The sequence below is a fragment of the Chiloscyllium punctatum genome, chromosome 8 (assembly GCF_047496795.1).
Source record: "Chiloscyllium punctatum isolate Juve2018m chromosome 8, sChiPun1.3, whole genome shotgun sequence".
In the NCBI taxonomy this organism is placed as follows: Eukaryota; Metazoa; Chordata; class Chondrichthyes; order Orectolobiformes; family Hemiscylliidae; genus Chiloscyllium; species Chiloscyllium punctatum.
This window is the reverse complement of record NC_092746.1, coordinates 1,267,405-1,291,869: the sequence shown is the minus strand read 5'-3', so window position 1 is coordinate 1,291,869 and position 24,465 is coordinate 1,267,405. Positions and strand designations below refer to the sequence as shown.

General features: G+C 42.2%; 1 protein-coding gene across 7 annotated transcripts in view; it reads right to left on the bottom strand.

The window, feature by feature from the left end:
* The window catches only part of colq (collagen-like tail subunit (single strand of homotrimer) of asymmetric acetylcholinesterase), a 116,096-nt gene that overhangs the window by 82,367 nt on the left and 9,264 nt on the right, over nucleotides 1-24,465 (bottom strand). For 3 of the 7 annotated variants that reach the window (XR_011961254.1, XM_072575011.1, XM_072575012.1), the window contains exon 1: nucleotides 10,848-11,121. Coding sequence is in view for 6 of the 7 variants with exons in the window: in XM_072575011.1 (XP_072431112.1) it covers nucleotides 10,848-11,013 (166 nt within the window). In the remaining variant the exon portion in view is untranslated. Of the gene's footprint in view, nucleotides 1-10,847; nucleotides 11,122-11,193; nucleotides 11,303-12,342; nucleotides 12,479-24,465 lie in introns of those variants that run through there. The other 4 variants (XM_072575017.1, XM_072575014.1, XM_072575013.1 and 1 more) reach the window with 3 other exon arrangements.

The following is a 24,465-nucleotide window of genomic DNA, read 5'->3' as shown; positions in this document are numbered from 1 at the left end:
TTCTGCAAATTTTGAGATTTTGCCCTAAACACCCATCTTCAATTTTTTTATAAAACTCAAAAAAAACTAAGGTCTCAACACCAGTTCCTGAGGAACATTACTTTCAACTCATCTGCAGTCTGGGAAATGCCAGTCTACACCTACCCTCTGTTTTCTATCTTTCAGCCAACTTCTAATCCATGCTGCCCCTGGGACTCATCAATCCCAGACATTTCTAAATGCTAACCAAACTGCCATGTGGCACCATATCAAATGCTTTCTGAAAGTCTAAATATACTCTGCCACAGCACTACCCTCATCCACTGACTGTGTCACTTCATTGAATAACTCAATTAAATTTGTCAGACAGGATCTGATTTTGACAAGGCCATATTTATTTCTGACTATATCCAGCAAGGCAGTCTTTTTGTTTTTTCACTTTGGCATTAGTTTTTCTTTTCTGGATTGCAGTCAGACCTTTTCTGCTTTGCACTGTTGCTTGCCTATTGATTGGTTGATCTGGGCTTAACCCTTCTCCTAGCGGGAAAAGCTTCTATCTACCTCTCTATGCACTCAGAACTTTGTACATCTCAATCAGGTTCCCTCTCAGCTTACTCTGCTCTAATATGTCTAGTCTCGCCCAGATAACATCCTGGTGAATCTCCTCTATGCCTTCTCTAGTGCAATCTCAGCCTTCCTATAGTGTAGCAAACAGAACTGTACACAGCACTGTCTCCTGGATTATTAGGCTGAGTTCTGTCTTTCTTCTGAGATGGGTGGCTTTATCTTCATGTCTGATATCTAGAATTATGGGTCTTCATTCATGCCGTTTTATTAGACACTAAATTTGTCCATGTAGGATGAGCATCATTCAGTCACCACTTTGTGTAACTTTTCACAGATCTGGGGCTCAAAGTTGCAGGAAACACCATGTTACTGAGTACTTCATATTGACTTGATGCTGTTGCTGTGCAATCTTAAATCACAATAATTACAAACCAACATTCCTTTTTTAGACCTGACATTGTCAATTTGCCCTAAGGTGTCGATTGAGTCCCTTGCAATCTTCATCTGACATCTCTCTGGTATTCACATTGGATCGATCACAATTGCCATCCAACATCTCCGGAGCAAGAGTCTCTTGGCTTTGTGAACCAACTTGACTTCTTCCTAGTTAAGCTTTTGAACACAACCTGATTTAACTTCTTGCGGGTTAACTACTTTCCATTTGCTAAACTTGATCTCTTTTGTTTTATATGATGACCCTCGCAATACTTGCAACTTGTCCTTGGATTTTGTTAGCTATTCTGTGGATACTTGCTGGTTTTTACTACTTTTTAGCTTCTACTCAGAGGAGTTGGGCATCATGAACTGGGCCAGCATTTATTGCTCATTCCTAAAAAGAGAAGAGAAGCTGAGGCTTGCTGCTAAAGAAAAGCATTCCCGCTGAAAAAAACAACTCCAAGACAACACCGGAGTACAGCGCCATCAAATGCAGTCGCTGCAGCCGAGACTGCCACTCCCACATGGGCCTCTACAGCCATGACAGATGCTGCTCTACCCACAAAGATTGAAGCAAGACTTCCCAGGTGCAGATTCATGGTCTCCTGAGACTAACGGATTCCACCAATTGCACAGGAGAAGGTGGTAATGAGCAGATTTGTGAGCACTGCTGTAGACCATTCAGAGCATCTACACCCACAGCCGTTTGTAAGGTAGCTCCAGGATGTTGATCCAGTGACAGTGAAGGAACAATGATATATTTCCAAGACAGTGGGAAGGTGAGTGGTTTGAAAGTGATGGTGTTCCCATTATTCACTGCCCTTATCCTTACAGGTGGCAACATGTGTTCGGAAGATACTGTCCAAGGAGCATTGATGATTTCTGCAATGCATCTTATAGATGATGTGTACTGCTGTTACAGTTGTGAAGTCAGCCAATATCTGTAGATATAGAGCCAATCAAGAAGCTGCTTTGCCATGTCTAGTATAAAGCTTTGAGGGTTGTTGAAACATTGTTGCATTGTCTGAGCCTCTTATCAAAATACAGCACAGGTCTTGACTACTTCTTCATATCGTGGATTCACTAAAGTCCCTTCCCTTTGCAGTTGCACTATTGCAGTAGGATCTGTTATTTCTGTAATAATTCTATCTCTGATTAAATCATCACTCAGGTTTCTGAATTGTAGAATTCTGTGAGCTGTGTCAATTTAGTCACATATCTATTTTTTCTAATCAATCAGAAATGTTATTAGACACATCTGGAGCAAGTGGGACTTGAACCTGGCCCTCTTGTCCTAGGGTAGGGACACTACCACTGAGCCACAAAAGGTTTGAAAACAATCAGCTCTTTTTCACCTTCAGCCTTAATGTTGAACATTGAACATGCCAGTCATATGTCAAGTTCAATTTATGGTCCAAATGTGTCCTGAAAGCATTAAAATTTCAGCAGTCGTTTTTGTTCTTCAGAGTTTAAGACTAGAATACAACTTGTAACAGTTTCTTCCATTCAATGTTAAGAATGTTGCTACTTTCATTTGTGCCATCACGTTAATTAACTCCATTTCAATTTGACAGGTTCATCACCATAAATGGAAAGAACAAACAGTTCTACTTTGTATTACATTTCATTTCAACCAGCGCTGGGGCAGGAATGTTTGCAGCTATTGTGTCTTACCATGGGGCTTTCAGTGAGGCCTGCCTCTTTTTTGTGGCTTTTAGAAACCTTCAGTAACTCTGAACATTCTGCTGTTCCTTTTTTTTAAACAACTGTTCTTCTCTACAGCTCCACAACACAATCTCAGTTCCACTCTGACACCATGTTATCAGCTCAGAGGAAAACTGCCTTGCTTTCATTGTCTCTTTTTTGAACTGTTTGTAATAAATTCATGAGCGGTGTGTGCTTCATGACAGTGGTCACATGACTACAACAAGCAATTTCATCCAAACAATAAGAAATACATTGCTGAATCTAGTATATGCAGGTAAGGTAGAGCTGTTGGATTTGAGTATTAATTTATTATGAATACTGTAGAGTAATTGGAAATGCATCAACTGTGTTTGTAGGTAAATTGACTGTGTTCAGTATTGTTCTGACAGTCTCAATGAAACCTGCATCATTGTTAGAGAACAATAGAATTAAAGAAGTTCATGGGTAAGGAATATCATCATGCTGGTTTGCATGGACTTCTTTCCATAAAGTCTTTCTGTCACAGAGTGCTCATGAATGGCTAATTAGCATACTCCATAAAGACCACAAACAGTTTGAAGTTGTACATGGTGGCCTGCTTCCAGAAGGTATTTCAGACCATGACAGTACAGGCTGAGCAGGATCAAATTAGAAAAATTCAAGATATGCAAGATTCTGTTGCATTGTCTATGTGCCCTGTTTTTATAGGAGTTCTGTTTTGCACTTCCTGTTGATTTTATTAAATGTAGCAACTTCTGCAAAACTATTTAGAAATTCCACAGAAAAAAGAACATGGTATTTGGGCAAGTTTGCAGGAGTGTTTCAATCTCACTCACCATGCACATTTTGACACTTCTGCTGGTTTAAGAGGCTGTGCCCTTGAGCAGGCTTGCTAGGAGTAGTCTTAAATGTTTCAATATAAATGCCAATGTGGGGTAAATCAATCAGCCCACGTTCGACTGTTCCCCGGGACGTACAACCAGATAAACATCAACTGCACCTGGAGGACCAACAACTCAGTGAAAGTTGCTCTTTGGTCTGCTTGAAGCATGTTGGTCTTCCAGAACAAGAAGTTGACTTTGACCGAGTGTTGCAGGCTGGCATATTCCAAGGTCCAGGACTATGCACTGAGGGATGCAGAAAAGCTTGGAGCAGCTGCCGCCAAGGCACAGTGAGGAAAAACTATTGTCTGAGGTCTTCATGCTGAAGTTAATTGGGGGGGGGGGGGAGGGGGGGGTCTGTTCAGTTACTGGACACTCCTAGTGCCTCAAATACATGCAAATATAGTCTTGAATGTGTAAGAGATGTCTTTGGTTTGTTTGAACAAAGTCAAACTGCAAGGTTTGTTGTTTCCTTGATATGCTACTGTATAGAACTATGACTATGCATACATGAAGATAATTTTAATCAATAAAGTATAGCTTAGAAAGTTACAAAAAAAATCAGATGGTATCCCCAACTGACAGATCTCAGTATAACTATCAGCATGTATTTCCCATTCCCCCCACCCTCCCTGATTTTAAGCCCTTGCTGGTGGAGCATAACATCTGGACTCGAGCATTAGTTAGACCATAAAACTTACAATTCTCATCTGGCTTTCAACAGTGGCAAATATTTTATCAAGATCCACACAATGCTTTCTCTAAGTCGGGACCCCTTTGACATCACAAACCATAATGTTTATCTTGGTCACTTATGGAACCTTTCCTTGAGTGTGTACATAAATGCAAGTACTTGCTAAATGCCTCTTGTTATCAATGTAATGTATTCCACCCTCATTACAACATGATCCATGGAAGTCATACACTTTGCACAGTCTTTGAAACTCCCTCTGCAGTGAATGCCCTAAAGGGTAGAATGCAACTTAACATGGAACAATAAGTATTGCAAAGGTTCAAGAGCATTATAAGAGAGGTACAACTGAGATACTCCATTTAATAATGCTAACACTTTTTTTAGAATGAAATTTGATTGTTTACATTAGTTTTAAATTACTGTCTTCTTCCCAGCTCTACCAAAATAACTAGCAACAAGTGTTATTTATATTGAATCCAAATAACTATTGACACAGGAAGGAGCAGTTTGTATTGGCAAAACATTTAAATGAATCTGCTGTGACATAGCATGTCAACATGGCCCATAAATTGCACTTTAATGCAAAATATTGTTGTGTTACAGGTGTGGGTAGAGACCTTTACATTGCAGTTAGAACATGTACTGCATTTGCTCTATAAGTAGTGTGAGCAGACAATACAAAGTTTTACGAGCTCATTGGCAACACTCACCATCCAAGCTAACTGGATCTTTGTTTATGTACAGTTATGTACTTGTGTAGAGTATTGAGTGTTTGTTTCTGATTACCAGCATAGTATCTAAATTTCTACCTCTGCTTTTCTACCCTTATTTACATACCTGTATTTTCTTCCTGAGTCCCTTTCCTTCTGACTAACGTTTGGTCTCACAGCGTCAGCCAAATATAGGAGCATTGGACATTGCACTCCCATACAATGAGATCAAGGCTGACCTGTGACTGAACTCTACCTGCATACCTGTACCCCAAATACCTTGATAGCATTGGTTAACAAAAATCTATCAATCCAATTTAAAATTAACCATGAATCAACTGCTGTAGAAGGGTATTCCAGACTCCTGTATTAAAGTACTGGATTAGTGGTGCTGGAAGAGCACAGCAGTTCAGGCATCATCCAACGAGCAGTGAAATCGATGTTTCGGGCAAAAGCCCTTCCGAAACTCGATTTCGCTGCTCGTTGGATGCTGCCTGAACTGCTGTGCTCTTCCAGCACCACTAATCCAGTATTTGGTTTCCAGCATCTGCAGTTATTGTTTTTACCTCCTGTATTAAAATGTTTCTTAATTTCACCCAAGCTTTAAATTTTAGACTATGCTGATGTTCAAGACCTAGACACCCAAGCCAGTGGAAATAGAATCTGTAGACTCAAAACGTTTCCCTTAACATCTAGAAAATTTCACTCCAATAACCCCTTGACTTTTGAAATACTCAGTAACATAACCTGAGTTTGTGAAATCACTCCTTACAATCTAACTCTTGATGTTCATGAATCATTCCAGTAAATCTACAGTGTACTCCCTCCTAAATGTTTCAGTATAAATACCAATATAAGATAAGGCCATCAGCCCATGACAGATCTCTGTGAGACGATCACATTTGTGCTGGCCAAACCACTTATTCTTGGCCTCAATGGAGTGTGCTAATTAAACAATCATGAGTAGTCCATAACAGAAGGCTTTTATAGAAAAGAAATTTTGGTATGTAAATGAGGTAGTACAGACAGCTTTTACACCTCTTGAAGCTATAAAGGGCAGAACTCCATGAGTTTCTTGATTACTTTCTGAATCAGTTCATGACATTTTAGCAATGATCTCTGCACTTGAACCTGATTATCTTTGAACTTTTACTGATTCTAACTTTCCATCATTTTGAATGCACTCTGTTCTATCCTTTTATTGTCCAAAGTGAAAGACCTCACAATCACCACAACTGAATTCCATTTGCTATAGTTTATGTGTTCACTTAGAGTCATAGAGTCATAGAGACATACAGCACAGAAACAGACTATTTGGTCCAACTCGTCCATGCTAACCAGATATCCAAACCTAATCTAGTCCCATTTGCCAGCACTTGGCCCATATCCCTCCAAACCCTTCCTTTCAATAACCCATCCAGATACCTTTTAAATGTTGCAATTGTACTAACCTCCACCATTTCCTCTGGCAGCTCAATCCGTACCCATACCACCCCCTGAGTGAAAAAGTTGCCCCTTAGGTCCCTTTTATATCTTTCCCCTCTCATCCTAAACCTATGTCTTCTGGTTCTGGATTCCCCCATCCCAGGGAAAAGACTTTGTCTATTTATCCTGACCATGCCACTCATGATTTTATAAACCTCTATAAGGTCACCCCTCAGTCTTCAGCATTCCAGGGAAAACAGCCCCAGCCTATTCAACCTCTCCCCATAGCTCAAATCCTCCAACCCTGGCAACATCTTTGTAAATCCTTTCTGTAACCTTTCAAGTTTCACAACATCTTTCTGATAGGAAGGAGACCAGAATTGCACACAATATTCCTATCAATACTTCTAACAGCTGCTGTGGACTATTGACCAGCAGTTATCTTGATCTAGTCCAATTTGGTATTGCACTCACAGAGTCAAGAGATTGTGCCCAGCAATAGGAAACTCATTGAATATTCCTCCTAACAATGAGGCCAGTTGTTGCACCACTGTTTTGGCTGAGATAAATCAACTCTGTGAAAGATCAAAACTTGAAACTTACCACTCTGTATGTGCTGCTATTTGATAAGTTAATCAGGAAGTATCCTCATCACTCAATAACCATTAAAAGTTCAAACTTAATTATATTTTTTCAACTTGGTTCCTGGAGAGTTTCAAAAGGTCTGTTTGACATTGGTTATTGTCAAACTACAGCCAATGCAAGGGGTGTTTTTGAGCAGTGCCATCTCCTCTAATTGGTCTCTTGAAAATATTACACTGCTAATCTTTTATCACTCAACATGAACATTCCCTGGCACTAACACTAATGCACAGTCCCATTGTATACCAACAGTCAAATCATCTGGAATTATGGCCAAAAAGAACTTACTTTAATATATGTTATGGCTTCCCTGTGGAATTGAATTCAAAATGGCAATTTATTAAACTGCATTCGTATATTCTCACTGCAGGTTTTTAAAAATTGTTTGTTGTAGACAATAGTCTAGAGGTATTATCCAGAGGTATTGTCCAGAAACCCAGTTAATGTTCTGGAGGCTGGGTTTGAATCCCACCAGGGCAGATAGTAAAATTTGAAATCAATAATAATCTGGAAATGAGAGTCCAATGATGACAATGAAACCATGCTGGTTGCCAGGGGAAGAAGAAGCCTAGCTGGTTCACTAATGTCTTTTAGGAAAGGAAATCCACCATCCTTACGTGGTTTGGTCCACATGTGACTCCAAACCTACAGCAATGTGGTCGACTCTTAACTGTCTTCTGGCCAATTAGGGAAAGGCAATAAATGCTAGACCTAGCTGGTGACACCCACATCACATGAATGAATAAAAACGTGTGTAATCGATGAGCTCAACATTTAAATATCTTAAATATAAAATAATCATTAAATCATGGACTAGCACAGAAAGAGGACATTCAGACTATTAAGCATCCATTAGCTCCATGTAGTCCACACCTTGGCTCTTTTCCCACATCTGTGCAATATTTTGCCTTCCACATCTTTATCCAATTTCATTTACCAGTAGCTATTCAATCTGTTATAAATTTCTAGAACCGGGAAGTGCATTTCAAGTTCCAGCCCCTCATTCCTGTTGAAATTTGCTTTTTCCCCTTCATATCTGACTCTTCTAACTGTTCCCTCCGTGACTACTTGGTCAGGTCCATGCCCCCCTACAACCTGGCACCTTCCCCTGCCACTGCAGGAATTGCAAAACCTGTGCCCACACCTCCATACAAAGCCCTAAACGAGCATTCCACATCCATCAAGGCTTTACCTGCACATCCTCTAATATCGTTTATTGTATCCGTTGCTCCCAATGGGGTCTCCTCTACACTGGGGAGACTGGACGCCTCCTAGCAGGGTGCTTTAGGGAACATCTCTGGGACACCCGCACCAATCAACCACACCGCTCTGTGGCCCGACATTTCAACTCCCCCTCCCACTCATCCGAAGATATGGAGGTCCTGGGCCTCCTTCTCTACCGCTCCCTCACCACCAGATGCCTGGAGGAAGAACGCCTCATCCTCCGCCTTGGAACACTTCAGCCCCAGGGCATCAATGTGGACTTCAACAGTTTCCTCATTTCCCCTTCCCCCACCTCACCCCAGTTCCAAACGTTCAGCTCAGCACTGTCCCCATGACTTGTCCCACCTGCCTATCTTCTTTTCCACCTATCCACTCCACCCTCTCCTCCCTGACCTATCACCTTCATCCCCTCCCCCACTCACCTATTGTACTCTATGCTACTTTCTCCCCACTCCCACCCTCCTCTCACTTATCTCTCCACCCTTTAGGCTCTCTGCCTGTATTCCTGATGAAGGGCTTTTGCCCAAAACGTCGATTTTACTGCTCCTTGGATGCTGCCTGAACTGCTGTGCTTTTCCAGCACCACTCTAATCTAGGCTCTTCTAAAAAAGACCTGTGGCAACTGCTTATCAATCTGTAGCTACTGGAAATGCTTGTATTACTTTATTTACTCTAATAAAATCCTGCAGGATGTTAAACACTGATATTAAATCCTCTATTAGTCTTCTCTTTTCTGAAGAGAACAACGTCAAGTTTCTCTCTTATATTTTCTACCCAAAAGTATATTCAAACATAACTGAGCAACCTTCCCACCACCACTGGCATTTTGTTTGCTTTCCTTTTGAACTACTATCCACTTTCAGTAAAAATGTATGCATCCAATTCAATATTTACATGCAAAACCCATTATGGGCAATGCAAATCATAAAGGTGATGGGAGTTGGGGGCGGGGGGTTATATGGAGAGCAGGAAAGGACGAAAGCAAAATGGAGTTGGAGGGGAAAATGTATCTCCACTAGACCCACATAATTCTAATCTCTCTCAGCTGGAACTATTTTAGTTAATCTCTTCTGAACTCTTTCGAAAGATTTTGCATCTTTCCTGAATTGGATAGTATCCTAACTGGGGTGCAAGTAGTGTCTTATACTGGTTAACCACAGCATTCTGGCTTCAGTACAGTTATGCCTCTGTACATTATGTCCAAAAGCTTTATTGATTGCCTTGTTAACCTGTCTCACCATCTTCAAAGGTGCATAAACATCACCACCATTCCCCATCTCTGTTCTTGCCCCTCTTTAAAAGTATACAATTTAACTTGTCTCTCCATATTCCCCGTGCCAAATAGTAATGATACTGCATTCAAAATAAATGATACACTGGAGATGACGCATTCAGTAGAACTGATGAAAATGCTACAATAATATAAACAGTGATAGGCATTGCTGTTGTACAGACATTATAAAGTTATTTGTTTTGTATTCTTCGATATAAGTCTATTCTCCCCACATACCTTCACATGTTTTTCTTAAGTAGGCTGCCAGTTACATCGCTTGGAAATTTTACATGAAGCAATATCTTCAGTTTAACAAAATGCCACAAAATGCATCATGGAGGAGAGTGCTGCATCGTTCAATTAAAATTGACTTTACATTTAATGGAGAAATGTATTATTGGGAATTTAAAGTTGCCATAGTCTGCTCTCTCATTAGAGTTGAAAATGTGTTGCTGAAGAAGGGCTCATGCCCGAAACGTCGATTCTCCTCCTTGGATGCTGCCTGACCTGCTGCGCTTTTCCAGCAACACATTTTCAGCTCTGATCTCCAGCATCTGCAGTCCTCACTTTCTCCTCCCTCATTAGAGAGGTGACTGAAGGTGATTTAACCTGAGGGTCACCATGCCTCAGGCGAGGGGCAAGTTTGAGAAGGAGTGTCCTTCATAGCCACATCAGCTGCTCATTCTGTATCACAAACCAGCTGTCCAGCCAACTTAACTAACTGAACCCCAAATTACAGTGCAGAAGATCCTTCTCCAAATGTTCCTCATTAATGGGCTGCACAGATAACTGCAAAGATATTGGGTTCAACAGACTCTAGTCGAACATACGGATTACTATTTGACTTTGGCGTTCCCAGGGCAACATCCGCAAACAATTGGAAATAGTTTCCCATAAATTCTTGCCGCCTGAACAAGTTATTTCAGGAGCGCTGACTGAATATGTGATACGGACGGGCCAGCTGATGCTGTTTACCATCTCACATCCGATTGGTGTCCCATAGCAATGAGGAAGAGACCCGAAGTATTTTTAGAAATACAATTTACGTTTGGTCTCTGCCCTCTCTCCTGGAAGACCGACCGAAATAGACTTGAACGCGGGCCGTTTACGACATTAGAAACCAAGTGCTGGACCGAGAACAGCTTTGAACATCCTGATCCGGGTCAGGCCGTTCATCCGGTGGGCTAGCATCACTCCCCATTCGGAAGAACACAGACTGTCAAATTCCCTCATTCCCTGACATTGTACATGCATTTTACAGCGGGTTGAACAGAACAGGCGAGGGAGGGGTGGGGGTGCAGAGGAAGTCCCAATCACTTCATCTACTCTACCTGCTTGTAATGGGAACGCGTTGTCCAAGGAGGTGGATTCAGCCAACACATAGCACAGAAAGAGCTGGAGGCCAACACCGAAGGCGATTGGGAACATCCCGGCTCGGCTACAATTCATACTTGACGCTGGAGTCGCTGTTGCCTTTTGGGGAAGAATGGTAAACATGTCCCATTAAGTCTGCTTACCGCACAGAGGCTATATTTAAACCGAAAGTCTACCAGCTGCTTTTACAACACAAGCCCCAGCGCGGACATTAGACCCTGGCATCGCTCATTGCTGCTACAAGATGATGACTGGAGCGAATGATCAGACAGTGTAGATATTTAAACACACACACACACATACTTTCACCGGGCCATTCTCAGTTTGGACGCTCCACGTCTCAAACTCCAAAGACGCCTTTGCAAGTATCAAGAGTTTTATTTCTCACTTTTGTGCATTTCCAATTATCCAATCACCACACAGACGCACTCCCCCTTTCCAAACTATACATAGGGTATGCATTATGTTTGCATGAAGTACAGGTCCATATGAGCGGACACACCTACAAATACAGTATATGAGTGCTCACAGCTTTAAAATGGAATGTGCAAATTTGAAACCAGAAACGCCGTTTGTTAAACAACAGAGAAACTATCTCCAACAAAACAGTTACAATTCAACAATAGATTATCCCTTTATTAATCCCAATCCCAATGAAGGGAGCAGACCAATAAAGGTACCTCTCACGTTAATCCCAGTCCACAGAGTTCCTGAGACTCCTCACGTTTAAACCCCCACCCAAGGAATCGCAACAAACATCATTGCAATAAATCTAGTCCTCAGGTGAATCTTGGGTGAGCCGCATTTAAACCTTATCAGAGACGTTCCGACGTTAATTTAATAAAAAGTATCAAAGTACCCTACATTTTTAAATCTCCTGATATTTATTGTATTTCATTATATAATATTTTACCAAATGACTATTATTCCTGGGACAAAATAAAGAATACACATGGAATAACGTTTATTGTTATATAATTCCAAAATTATTTTAAAATTACATTCTTATGCTTGTGGCTGCACGTATATCTACAACACCACATCACCCAGAACCACAGCCAGTGTGCAGTTAGTATACAGCCGGTGTACAGTGTACAGTCTGTGTACATTCAGTGTACAGTGAGTATTAAGTCATTGTACAAGCCCAATATTGTATCAATCTGCTACATACAGTGGAGATGTGTTCAGTTTCCACCTTGGAAGTGTCACTTTAAAAAGTGTATGTTCGTTTAATGACGACCTAAAAATACAATTCACGCTTTAGAAAGACGGATTTCAGTAGGTTCGCACACTCCGTTTATTTGTCAAATCGGCATCAGTGATATTCATGCATCTTCAGCCAGAATACACACCCCGATCAGACGGAACGAAGTAAATTCTGTAATTCTGTGGTTCGGGTATTTCTCTCAAGCAAAGCACAGAAGCTGCTCGAGTGAGGAATTGTTTGCTTACCATACAGTGGGCATGGACACACCTTCAGCTCTCGCGGTTGTCTCTCTCAGTTGATTTTTTAAAAAATAGTTTCCCAACCCTTTTTTTTAACTGCGTGCATTAAATCCGAGGCTGCTCCATGATCGACCGGAGCACAGCAGTGTGATGTCCAGGAGTGCTGATTTGTCATTTTCCATGTGGATGCATCGAACAGTAAGGATTAAAAGCTACTGTATTCCCTATTCTTCTATGATTTTCCTTCATTGAACTTGATTCCAATCTGAATATCTGTATAGGATAAATTCTAATGGATTTCGACTGAACCTGTCTGAATCTATATAACTCTACAAGGTGTCCTGTATCCCACACAGGAAAATATGGCCATCCGTCAATAATCCCAGGAAGATACCATGTTAATAAAACTGAGAAACTAAGAAAGGTACTGCTCCCATTAATATGACAGTACAGTTAATCCTCTATTAATTGAGAAATATATACCATCCCAAAAGGAAATACTGTCCCAGTCTAACCTAACACTTACCTCCATGTATATGACTCCATTGATTCCAAACCTAATAAAGATACCACCCTATTTAGAGTCATAGAGTCATAGAGATGTACAGCATGGCAACAGACCCTTCAGTCCAACCCGTCCATGCCAACCAGATATCCCAACCCAATCTAGTCCCACCTGCCAGCACCCGGCTCATATCCCTCCAAACCCTTCCTATTCATATACACATCCAGATGCCTTTTAAATGTTGCAATTGTACCAGCCTCCATCACTTCCTCTGGCAGCTCATTCCATACTCGTATCACCCTCTGTGTGAAAAAGTAACCCTCATGTCCATTTTAAATATTTGCCCTCTCACCCTAAACCTATGGACTCTAATTCTCTAGTTCTCCACCACCCCAGTGAAAATACCTTGTTTATTTAACCTATCCATGCCCCTCATGATTTTATAAACGTCAACAACATCACCCCTCAGCTCCAGCACTCCAGGGAAAACAGCCTCAGCCTATTCAGCCTCTCCCTATACCTCAACCCTCCAACCCTGGCAACATCCTTGTAACTCTTTTCTGAACCCTTTCAAGTTTCACAACATCCTTCCTATAAGAGGGAGAACAGAATTGCACACAATATTCCAAAAGTGGCCTAACCAATGTCCTGTACAGCTACAACATGACCTCCCAACTCCTATACTCAATGCTCTGACCAATAAAGGAAAGCATACCAAACACCTTCTTCACTGTCCTATGTATCTATGGCTCCACTTTCAAGGAGTTATGAACCTGCACTCCTACATCTCTTTGTTCAGCAACACTCCCCAGGACCTTAATTAAGTCTATAAATCCTGCCCTGATTTGCCTTTCCAAAATGCAACACCTCACATTTATCTAAATTAAACTCCTTGGCTCATTGAACCATCTGATCAAGATCCCATCACACTCTGAGCCATTGCTGGATCTGTACAAGTTTTGTTCCTAGTTGGTTCCATGAAGTATTTTTCTTGGAAGCTGTTGTAAAATTGTTCAACAACTTAATCTTCCAGGTTATATTTCCCAATTTCATTTGTCCAGTACAGAGGAACCTCGATTATCCGAATGAGATGGGTTGGCACTATTGGGACCTTGAGATCCCCTTCGGATAATCCGATATTCGGTAATTGCTATTCAGATAATCAAGGTTCTTCTGTATATGTGAACATCAAAGTCGCCATAGTTTTTACATTGTGTTCGTTACATTATCCAGTTATGTTTGTTTAACATTCTGTCTCTCAGGCACTGTTTCCATCAGCAGTCTATCCATACTGACTTAGATGATTGATCCTCTGAGCTAACAACACTTCTAGCTACTTTATATTATGTCATATTTAATTATTAGCACTATCCATTTTCTTACTCCTGGTATGGTGCATCTGGTTTTCATTCTGGTCGTCCTTTCAAAAGGTGGGCTGACCACTGGGTCCATAGTAGCAGGTTTGGCAGCAGGGCCAACATAGAAATTGAAAGTTACAGGTCAGACTATCTCTCCGACTTTTTGCTCAAATGGTTTTGTCAGAGATGGAGCAAACACTGCCAGGTCTATCCACTCAATAGTGATGGGAAGGTAATGTGGGTTCATAATTATTAATGAAATAACACTCAGAGATCTTGTCAGCAGCCCACAGGGCCTTCACTGTAAGAGCTCACTGGTAGGTAAGCTATTGTGTTTGAAGCTGTTGAATGACCCACTGCCAGCAAAAGACAGGGTCACATGCCTCTCTGTATCACAGCCTTGCCTTTGAGTAAGGAAATTGTGTAGACAGGTGTCTCTGAACGCTACCTGCCACAAATCTTTTCCCCCTTCCACAGTCGCTAATCCTTTGTGGCACTCATATTGGCCTCACAGTGAGGGCTGTCTGCCTCCACTGAAGTGGTCAGTGTTTTTGCATCCTTTACAGTGGCAGTGATATTGGCCCACTGTGTTGAATGGGAGAATGAACATGGACATAACCACTGAATTGGTCACTTCCCAGAAATGATCTCCCCACTGGCATATCTTTGACCTGGACAGTCCTAACAGCTAGATGTATTATAAGGGCAGAATATGCTGCCATTCATGAACCATGGAATATTTATTTCCCAAATATTATCATCGTGTTTTATTAATACATGGGAATCCGACATCACGTGCTGGGCCAATATTTATTGCCCATCCTTAATTGCCCTTTAGGAAGTGGTGGTGAGCTGCCTTCTTGAACTGCTGCAGTCCATTCAGTACCCAAAATGCTATGAGTGAAGGAGTTCCATGGTTTTGCCCCAGCTACACTTAGAAACATTTTTATTTTTCCAAGTCAGGATGATCATTGTCTTGGAGGGGAACTTGCAGGTAGTAGTTTTCCCATATAGTTCCTTCTACATGGAAGTGGTCATGAGTTGGATAGTACTTTTTAAGGACCTTCTGCAGTGCATCCTGTGCACCAAGAATCTTTATATTTGTCATGGTGATCATATTAATTCCATACATCTTTATTTGTGCCACAACTTCATATATGCTGTTATACGCATTCAGATAAAGTCTTTAATTTCCTCCTTTCCTCACCATTATTTGCATGGCTCTTTTTGTTGTTGGGCCATTATTGTTGAACTGTCTGTTTCTACCTATCTTTATGAAAATTACTACAATGCTTGATTGCCTCAATTTTTCTTCTACCATTTTTAAATGACACCTCCGTTCCCCCACCCGCCTTTCTCACCCAACCTTCTTTTATTCATGTTATCTGTACCCTTGTTGTGTAACTTGCCAGGACACTGATTCCAACCCTAGTTCCTCGTTCCCCAGTATTAGGGTCTGTTTTTCATGAATTGAAACGCATTCTTCCCACATCACACTTCAATTCTCTCTGCTGCTTGACATTATGGCATTCGGCATGTGGCTCAGGTAAACATCCAAACTTCTTGCCTTTGCGCTCCTGCATTCCAGTTTGAATCCCTTAAACTTATTCAGCTGAATATCATTCCTAACTCTACATGGATTCCAGAAACTGGATTCTCCTTCGTTTAATCCGAGTTCATCCACTGTCTTGAGGAGAGGTCTTAAATCCAAACATAGGCAGACAACACAACCATTGGAACTCACAGTCACAGCAGTAGAGAACAGCATCTATATTGTCCCTTATACTTTATCACTTCCTGTGCATTTGAATGGCTTCCCCTATTATGGTGCTATGCACAGTTTTTCTTAATCCTAACAGAGGTACTGCTCTTATTAACCTTATGTCTGACCTTGATAAGTAATCACAACTTCAATAAAGATACCATGGCTGACATCCTTGACACTGAAAATAGACAGCATATCATTAACCCTAGCTCCAGTAAAAGTACCTTCCCACTGATCTTAACTGCCCCCGTTGTTATTAACCCAGATAAGTATATCATCCCTATTAATTTAAACCCTGCCAAAAAATGTCCCATTAATGCCCACATATGTAAAGAGATTGCCCTCTTAATCCTAAACTCATTAAAGACGCTGCTGCTGTTAATTCCTAACCAGGACTGATTTAATACTCATGATGATTAGGAGAAGGTATGGATGATCATTAAAACACATTTGGTTCACTAATATCATTGCAGGAGGGAATTTGATGCCCTTATCTGGTCTGGCCAATAATCACACTGAGCCCCTTAGCAATGCGGGTGCCTCTGAATTGCCTTTGGAAATTGTCTAGAGAGGTATTTGATTTTATTAAATACTGCAGAGAAATTGCAAAAGACTACAACTGGATGGACCACCTAGCATCAAGCCCCATCAACCCTATAAAGTCCTCTGGGGGTTTTGTGCCAAAATTGGAGACATGTCCCACTCAGTCATCCACAACAAGATACCACTACAGCCACTGTTCAGAATCCTTGGTATCCCCCTTGCTGCATATGTCCTGCAATGCTCTCAGTAAATAGGGGTGGTAAGCAACTGTGCCCCCGAATACCAGTAGCAGCCCTGCAAAATATAAGGGCAGGGTGACCTTTCTGGAACTTATTTCTGTCATTCTGAAATTGAGTGGTTATTTCACTCCTCTTGACCTCTGCTTTGAATAAAATAAAGCACAGCAAGTGCAGAAAAGCAACGTGCATTTTAAATGAAACAATAATAGATTGTATGTGCCTGCAACATGGCCCTTCACAGAGCACAACTCCATAATGCAAAGTGTATGCGCAGGCTCACATTCATCACATCAAGTGCAGCAAGGTAAGGGGGAAGAATCGACGGGTTCCAGTATTTCTCCTGTTTGTGAGTCCTTTACTTTGCTCACCACAACCCTCATTCACCCCTAATATTTAATCCTGCCCCTCCCATCTTTTGGAATTGGAAACTGAGGTCAATATATTCTTTTCTCCCCCGAAGGCCTCCTCTTGAGATATTCTCGAGGGCTACTTTTTGATTTTCAGGGGCTACGTTTGATTCTCACTAACGTATGAAGTGATGCAGTGACAGAGTAACAGCAACTTCCATATTTGTGTTGACATACGAGACAAATGAACTCATAACAAACTAGGATTGGAAGAATGCATCAATATCCTCAATGAATATAAACTCTCCATTAAAATTAAAGCCAAAACACAGAAGGATAGTGTAAATGTTTTAAGCAAATTGGTACTTCAATTGGTACAAGACATGTTCACAATAAACATTTTCTTCAAAATAACTGATACATGTCTCCACACAAAAAGCCATCTCCCTAAACACAGCTTTCACTTAGTATTGAAGGCTCAGCCTTCCATTACATCTATACAAAGTTGCAAGTTTTTTTTGTGTAGTATCCCTACAATGTGGAAACAGGCCATTTGGTCCAACAAGTCCACATCAACCCTCTGAGGATCATTCTATCCAGACCCAACCTTCTACCCTATCTGTGTAACCCTGCATTTCCCATGGCTAACACACCTAATGCGCGCATCCCTGTACACAATGGGCAATTTAGCATGGCCAATCCACCCTAACCTGCACATCTTTGAACTGTGGAAGGGAGCCAGAGCACCTGAAGAAACCCTCACAGACATGGATAGAATGTGCAAACTCCAAATTTGCTAGGAAGTTACTTACTTTACACTGCACTTAGATTTAAATTAACAATTTACACTAAGTGGTTTACAATAGCATCATTCCTCTGAATAGTAGTTCCTAAATATTTACAGTTTTGGGCTGAGGTTTCCACATTCTTTTGCAAGTTGTGTTACCTCTGTGATTTCCAATTTTCCTGGTTCTCAGTTGGTCTTTTGCAGACAGATCACTCCTTTTGCAGCCTCTGTCTCCTTGCACCTCCCTATTTCTTGCTGCCTGTTTCCCTCTCCTCTCTCCTATTCCTGTCTCCCTCCCTCTTACTCTTTACCTGGCAGGCTTTCTGCAGTCTCCAGCTTAACTCTCCCCCAACCAATAGACTCCCTTTTTCTCTCTACAACCCTTGCAAACTCCCCACCTTTCCCCATGGCAGTCTCTCTTTCTCTCTACATCACAGCCATTCTCTCTACGTCTCCTCCTTTCAGTTTCTCTCTCTCTCCATCTCCCTTTCTATAGTCTACCTCTCTCTTTCTCCTTTTTTTCAGCCTGCATCTCTCTCTCCCATTTGCAGCATCCCTCTCTTCCTCCACCCCTTGCAGTTTCCCTGATCTCCTCACTGTTTGTAGCCTGCCTCTCTCTATCTTGTTTCCCTCTCTTTCCTACACAGCCATTCACCTCACCCCTAGAAGGCTCGGTCTCTTTCTTCTATCCTAACATGTGCAGCCTTCCTCTCTCTATCTCTCTTGCTCTCCTCCAACCACTGCCTCTCTCCCCAGCCGGTCCATCAATTCTCCTGCCCTCGTTCCAATTCTCTCGTCTCAGCCCTGGCCATACTCTTGTGCTCCTAACCATTGTGTTGATCCTGGCCCTGACCCTGACCTACCAAAATATATACAGGTGGATACAACCCAGTTTACAAAACTGACATTTGAAATTTCAATGTAACACTTTCAAAATTTTACCACAGTTTCTGATCTAGTGACCTTTAAACCCATCTAGAGAGTCTGCTTCACTTGTTTAACCAGTTGGTTTTCCTTACTACTGATTGCTATCTCTTAACATCACTGCACAATCAGAGAGTTCTTCCTGTCTCCATTTGCGCATGACTCGTGTGCAGACTTCTATTCCTTTGCAATGTGATCATGGTCTGTGCTGGTTGTACTTTCGAGAAAACTTTGCTGCCATCCAAGAGTTTGTATTTCTAACTCTCACTCTCTTGCCCAATGTGCAGCTTTGATTGTTGCTTGCTTGTTGTGTATCTCTTTCTATCTCACAGAGTCACAGAGATCCACAGCAGACAAAATGGACACTTCAGCCCATCTCATCTGCGCCAGTTAAAAACAAGTACCCAGCTATTCTAATCCTGTTTTCCAGCACATGGCCCATTGCCTTGTATGCCTTGGCATCATAAGTGCACATCTGAAGACTTCTTAAATGTTATGATGGTTTCTGTTTCTGCCACCTTTAAGGCAATGAGATCCAGATTCCAACCACCCTCTGGGTGAAAAAGTTTCTCCGCTCATCTCCTCTAAACCTCCTGCCCCTTGCCTTAAATCTATGCCCCTGGTCATTGAAGACTCCATCAAACCTTTTCTCATCCACCCTATTCATGTTCCTCATACCTTTACACATCTGATGGAATCCGTACAGTTTGACAAGAGGCCATTCAGCCCATCATGTCTGCACTGACCTTCTGAATAACATTCGTCCTAGATCAAGCCCCCTACCCAATCCCTGTAACACCACATTTACCATGGCTTACTCACCTAAACTGCTCATTCCTGGATACTATGGAACAAGTTAGCATAGCCAATCCACTAGATCTGCAAATCTTTGGAAACCAGAGTGCCCAACGAAACCAACACAGACTTGGGAAAAATGTGCAAACTTCACATAGACAGTCCTCCAATGCAGGAATCAAACCTAGGTTCCTTGCATTGTTAGCAGTGTAACCAATGAGCCACCCTAAATCATTACAATCATGTCCCCACTCAAATCTCCTCTGCTATAAGGCAAATACTCCAATCTGTCCAATCTCTCTTCCTGACTGAAATCTCTAGCCCAGGCAGTAGCCTGGTAAATGTCCTCTACACCCTCTCCAGTGCAGTCATAGGCCTCTAAGAATGTGGATACCAGAACTGCACACAATATTCTAGCTGTGGCCTAATCAATGTTTTATAGAGTTTCAACATGACTTTCCAGCCCTTGAATTCTATGCCTCATCTAATAAAGGTAGGTTTACTCCTTGTCTTCATAACCACTTTATCCATCTGTTTTGATACCTCAAGGGGCAAGCGGACATGAACACCAAGGTCCTTTTGATCCTCAGTGCTTCCCAGCTACCTTTTCTTTTAATAATGCAGCATCACAGACATGCTCCCTGATTACTAAGCCCATATCTCCTTTGTCTTTGAAGAAAAATGTCCTGTGAGTCAAAATAGATGGACAATTTTTCAAATTCATTTATGAGCTGCGAGTATCTCTGACTAGGCCAGCATTTATTGCTTATTCCTAATTGCTCAAAGGCCAGTTAAGAGTCAATCACATTGCCATGGTTCTGGGATCATATGTAGGCCAGACTGGGGAAGGATAGCAGATTCCTTTCCCTATATGACATTGTTGAACCAGATTTTTTTTTTAATGACCATTGACAGCAGTTACACTATTGCAATTAGACGATTTATATTCCAGATTTTTACTGCAGGAAGTGTCTTTGGTTGCGAATCCTATCAGATCGCATGGAGCGGTTGGAGCAGCAGTTAGAAGCAATAAGGAATTTACAAGAGCTAGGAGGTGTTATGGATGGCAGTTATAGGAAGGGAGAAGAGCCGCAGATACAGTCAGGTGGATGGATTAACTCCAGGAAAGGTAGGAGGGGTATGCAGGTCATGCAGGAGTATCCTGTGGCTATTCCCATCTCAAACAAGTATGCTGTTTTGGAAAATGAAGGGGGTGATGGACTCTCAGAGGAATGTAGCACAAACAGCCAAGTTTCTAGTATCGTGACTTGTTCTAATGTAATGAGGGGTGCGTCAGGTTCCAAGCAATCAACTGTGTTCGGGGACACTCTAGTCAGAGGCACAGACAGATATTACTGCAGCCGGCAGTGAGAAATTGGAATGGTTTGTTGCCTCTCTGGTGCCAGGATCAAGAATGTCTCAGAGAGGGTGTAGAATGTTCTCAAAGGGGAGAGGGCGCAGGAGGAGGTCACTGTACAGATTGGCACTAATGACAAAGGAAGGAAAAAGGTTAAGGTTCTGAAGGGAGAATATAGAAAGTTAAGCAGGAATTTAAAAAGGAGGTCCTCAAGAGTAGTAATATTTGGATTACTCCTGGTGCCAGGAGATGGCGAGGGTAGGAATAGGAGGATAGAGCAGATGAGTGAATGGCTGAGGAGCTGGTGCAGAAGAGAAGGGTTTACATTTTTGGATCATTGGAATCTCTTCTTGGGTAGAAGTGACCTGTACAAGAAGGACGGATTGCACCTGAAGTGGAAGGGGATGAATATACTGGCAGGGAGATTTGCTAGAGTTGCTCAGGAGGATTTAAACTCGTAAAGGGGCAAGGTAGCTGAGAGTGTGATAGGTAGATGAAGGTGGGGGTAATGGTGATAGGTCAGAGAGGAGGGTGAAGTGGATAGGTGGGAAGGAAGACAGACAGGTAGGACAGGTCATAAGGGCAGTGCCGAGTTGGAAGGTTGGGACTGGGATAAAGTAGGGGGAGGGGAAATGAGGAAACTGGTTAAATTCACACTGATGCCGTGTGGTTAGAGGAACCCAAGGCAGAAGATGAAACGTTCTTCTTCCAGGCATCGGGTGGTTAGGGAGTGGCCATTGGAGGATGCCCAGGACCTGCATGTCCTTGGCAGAGTGGGAGGGGGAGTTGAAGCCTTTGGCCATGGGGTGGTGGGATTGGTTGGTGCGGGTGTCCCGGAGATGTTCTCTGAAGTGTTCTGCAAGTAGACATCCTCCTTCCCACCTTTCTGCTCCACCCACCTCTCTGATCCATCACCATTACCCCCAACTTCATCCACCTATCACATTCTCAACTCCCTTCCCCCCAGCCCCAACCCCCTTCCATTTATCTCTCCACCCCCTCGGCTCACAAGCCTCAGTCCTGTTTTAGGCAAGAGCCCTTCATCATTGATTCTCCTGCTCCTTGGATGCTGCTTGACTTGCTGAGCTTTTCCAGCACCGCATGCTCGCTCCTTAAAAGATCAGCAAGGTGGCCTATGTGTGGAACCGCAGAAGATTGGGGAGATACTAAACGAGTGTTTTGCATCAGTGTTTACTGTGGAGAAGGACATTGAAGATATAGAATGTGGGGAAATAGATTGTGACCTCTTGAAAAATGTCTATATTACAGAAGAGGAAGTGCTGGATGTTTTAAAACACATAAAGTTGGATAAATTCCCAGGACCTGATCAGGTGTACCCTAGAACTCTGTGGGAAGTTAGGGAAGTGATTGCTGGACCCCTTTGCTGAGCTATTTATATCATCGATAGTCACAGGTGAGGTGCCTGAAGACTAGAGAATGGCTAACGTGGTACGACTGTTTAAGAAAGGTGGTAAAGACAAGCCAGGGAACTATAGACCAGTGAGCTTGACATCGGAGGTGGGCATGTTGTTGGAGAGAATTCTGAGGAAAGGGATTTACATGTATTTGGAAAAGCAAGGACTGATTAGGGATAGTTGACATGGATTTGAGCATGGGAAATCATGTCTCACTAATTTGATTGAGTTTTTTGAAAAAATAACAAAGAGGATTGATGAAAGCAGAGGGGTGGACATGATCTATATGAACTTCAGTAAGGCATTCGACAAGGTTCCTCATGGGAGACTGGTTAGCAAGATTGTATCTCAATGAATACGGGGGAACTAGCCATTTGGATACAGAACTGGCCGAAAGGTAGAAGACAGAGAGTGGTGGTGGAGGGTTGTTTTTCAGACTGGAGGCCTGTGACCAGTGGAGTGTCACAAAGATCAGTGCTGGGTCCTCTACTTTTCATCATTTATATAAATGATTTGGATGTGAGCATAGGAGGTATAGTTAGTAAATTTGCAGATGACACCAAAATAGAGGTGTAGTGGACAGGGAAGGAGGTTACCTCAAAGTCCGATGGGATCATGATCAAATGGCCGGTGGTCCAAGGAGTGGCAGATGGAGTTAAATTTAGATAAATGCGAGGTGCTGAATTTTGGAAAGGCAAATCAAGGCAGGACTTAGACACTTACTGGTAAGATCCTGGGGAGTGTTGCTGAACAAAGAGACCTTGGAGTGCAGGTTCATAGCTCCTTGAAAGTGGAGTTGCAGGTAGATAGGATAGTGAAGAAGGCGTTTGGTATGCTTTCCTTTATTGGTCAGAGTATTGAGTACAGGAGTTGGGAGGTCATGTTGCGGCTGTACAGGACATTGGTTAGGCCAGTTTTGGAATATTGCATTCAATTCTGGTCTCCTTCCTATAAGGAGGATGTTGTGAAACTTGAAAGAGTTCAGAAAAGACTTTCAAGGATGTTGCCAGGTTTGGAGGATTTGAACTGTAGGGAGAGATTGATTAGGCTGGGGCTATTTTCCTGGAGTGTCAGAGGCTGAGGGGTTACCTCATAGGGGTTTATAAAATTCTGCGGGGGATGGATAGAGTAAATAGACAAGGTCTTTTCCCTGGGGTGGGCAAGTCCAGAACTAGAGGGCATAGGTTTAGGGTGTGTGGGGAAAAATTGAAAAGTGACCTAAAGGGCAACTTTTCCATGCAGAGGGTTGTGCGTGTATGGAATGAGCTGCGAGGGGAAGTGGTGGAGGCTGGTACAATTACAACTTTTAAAAGGCATCTAGATGTATTAATAGGTAGGGCTTAGAGGGATATGGGCCATGTGCTGGCAATTGGGGCTAGATTAGTTTAGGAAATCTGGTCAGCATGGACGAGTTGGGCCGAAAGGTCTGTTTCCATGCTGTATGTTTCTATGACTCTATGACTAATTCAAATACCACAATCGCCACAGTGGGATTCAACGCATGTCCCAAGTACATTAGCCTGGTCTTCTAGATTATTTGGCTAGTGACCTTATCTTTCTGCCTCAGCCTTCCCAGTTGGTTGCTGGCTGAAGTTGTTTGCACTTGTCTTTTGAGCACAAGTTCTGCTGGAGTTGGTAATCCCTTCTACGTTGTTGTTGCATGAAATTACAACAATGCAATGGAAAAGTCCTGCTTTGTCGCTCAACGCATAATGGTAATGGCTTTGGAAGTGAATTATATGCATTCTGTTCAACTGTTTGAGTTGGATAATGTGGTGATAATGTGATATAGATCTTGGCTAACCCACTTACCCAAATGGTAATCATCAGAAATAGTATTGTCCAACTGGCAGTCTTAATGTGGGCTAAATGGACAGACCATTATCCGTGTATTGCATTGTGCTCGAAAAATAATCTCTGAAAAATTTAAGAGTTACTTCATCCAGTGTCAGTATTTTGTATGGCCATCTCTCAGTGAAAGGTTGAGGTGCCTTCAATCCATGAATACTCTTATGGTACCATCTTTTATTCTTCAAAATACACTTGAAGAAGCTACACCAGTCTGTATGGTAGTCGACTTTCTCAACTTTACAG